The sequence below is a fragment of the Octopus bimaculoides genome, chromosome 1 (genome assembly GCF_001194135.2).
Source record: "Octopus bimaculoides isolate UCB-OBI-ISO-001 chromosome 1, ASM119413v2, whole genome shotgun sequence".
Classification (NCBI taxonomy): Eukaryota; Metazoa; Mollusca; class Cephalopoda; order Octopoda; family Octopodidae; genus Octopus; species Octopus bimaculoides.
Genome location: NC_068981.1, coordinates 198,792,862 through 198,794,850, shown reverse-complemented (window position 1 = coordinate 198,794,850; position 1,989 = coordinate 198,792,862). Strand labels below are relative to the sequence as shown.

Sequence of the window (1,989 nt, the reverse complement as noted above, 5' to 3'; positions counted from 1 at the left end):
TATATATATATATATATATACAGTCAAACACATACAGACACATACATACATACATATGCATACAAACATCTTTATATGTGATGGAAATCTCTCAATGTCTGATGTTTTTCATTTCTTTTCCAGAACTTTCTTCGTTTCTTTGTCACTTACCACCGTTTTCTGTCGTTCTCTCTCTACGTTGCTGGTTTCGTTGCCTTTGTCTGCAGTTTGATAAAGAAACATTATTTGAAGCAGTTTACTTTGGTATGTATCCGTCATTCCTTATTTTCATCTGTCCCTCTTTGTTTGTAAATACAAACTACAACTATTGCCTACAAGTGTGCTGTTGTACACAGGACAGCAAATATATCTAAATACATTGCCCGCATGAAAAGAGGACGTTAAATGACGATGATGATGATGGTATATATCGTGGTAAAAAGTAGTAACGTAGTCCTATGCAGGACTGCCACGTTATATTGGCAAATCAACTTTAATATAACATACAAAGTCTGATCAATAAGTATTCAAACTGTTACCATAGTAACAAAGTTAAAGCATGGAAAGTGAAGCAGCTTGTCACAAATTGACTTTGATTTCTGCTGTGCATGTGCACTAAGTTTTAAGATCCTAGCTCAGTTCTGCTGTTTACAGCAGTGCTTGGAAGGAAGGTGTGTAGCATGTGATCACACACTACACACCTTCCTTCCAAGCACTTCTGGAAACAGCAGAAGTGAGCTAGAACATTAAAACTTAGTGCACATGCACAGCAGAGATCAAACTCAATTTGTGACAAGCCGCTTCATTTCGCTTGCCTTAGCTTCATTACTATGGCAATAGTCTGGATACTTATTGATCAGACCATGTATAATATGTGTTGGCAAATAAACTTTAATATATATATTGCCATTATGGAAAACAGATGTTAAACAGTGATGGTGGTGGTGGTGGTGGTGGTGATGAGCTGAAGTAGTAGTAATTAAGGATAAGGGAACAGGAATTGTGTAATCAGCTTAATGTTTAAGTATTTAAATACTCTCCAAAATAACCATACATATCATTTGAATAGTTCTGAGGAAGCTGTAAGTTGTTGCACAAACACCCAGCTCTGAGTGCACTGCTTCTTATAGCAGAAACTGCTGTAAGCTAGTGAAGTTGATTACATGATTCCTGTTCCCTTGTCATTCATTAATCAATGTTGTGCTCTGGACTCACCTAACCCTTTACTCTGCAGCCTATGAGTATTCAGTTGTAGCAACTGATTGTCTTTGTGTTGAATCGAAAAGTTTTGCTAAATTTTGGTAACTCATTTGCTTTATTCATCAAATTGCAACAAAAACAGCCTGGCATTGAAAGAAGAGGCCATTGTGCTGCAGCGCCTGAAGCCACTTTTCTGCCAGTTCTTTGATCCCACCCTGATTCTAGTTCTTGTCCTTCAAGGGGAACAACTCTTCTACTGAAGCTTCCACTTCCTCTTGGTTGACGAAGCACTGTGGAGTACAGGAAGTAATTTCTGGATCAGAACAGGTAATAATCCGAGGGAACTAGGTCCAGACTGTATGCTAGATATGGTGTCAATTTAATTGCCTCAAATTCCTGTTCTTTCTGCAGAAGAACTCACTTTCTGTTAACCAGTGCTGGGTACTTTTGCTGCACACTGGCATACGTCTGCTCCAGCTTCCCATAGAAGTGTAGAAGCATGACAGCAGACAACATGTAAGTAAGCTGCACGAATTGATCTGCTTGATCTGGGAAACTGGATCTGTTCCTCAACAGTTCAAAGATGCATCTATGATGCACTTGTACAGATACAAGGGGGGAAGAAGAGTGTATGTGATAATCACAGGGGATCAAGTTGTGCATAGCTGGAAAAATTCTTGCGAGGGTGGTCCTTAACTGCAACAATAAACATGTGATAAACAGCACATATCCTGAATCCCAACGTGGATTTGGGGCTGAGAGAGTTGACATGATATTTGACAAGTTCAAGAGAAAGTACATGAACAAAGT

The 1,989-nt window shown here is 39.0% G+C and overlaps 1 protein-coding gene across 3 annotated transcripts in view; it reads left to right on the top strand.

Annotated features, from left to right (window-relative positions):
• The window catches only part of LOC106872750 (phosphatidate cytidylyltransferase, photoreceptor-specific), a 212,159-nt gene that overhangs the window by 195,637 nt on the left and 14,533 nt on the right, over nt 1-1,989 (top strand). For all 3 annotated transcript variants that reach the window (XM_052973960.1, XM_052973972.1, XM_052973964.1), the window contains one exon: nt 124-243. In XM_052973960.1, coding sequence (XP_052829920.1) covers nt 124-243 — 120 coding nt within the window. The remainder of the gene's footprint in view (nt 1-123; nt 244-1,989) is intronic.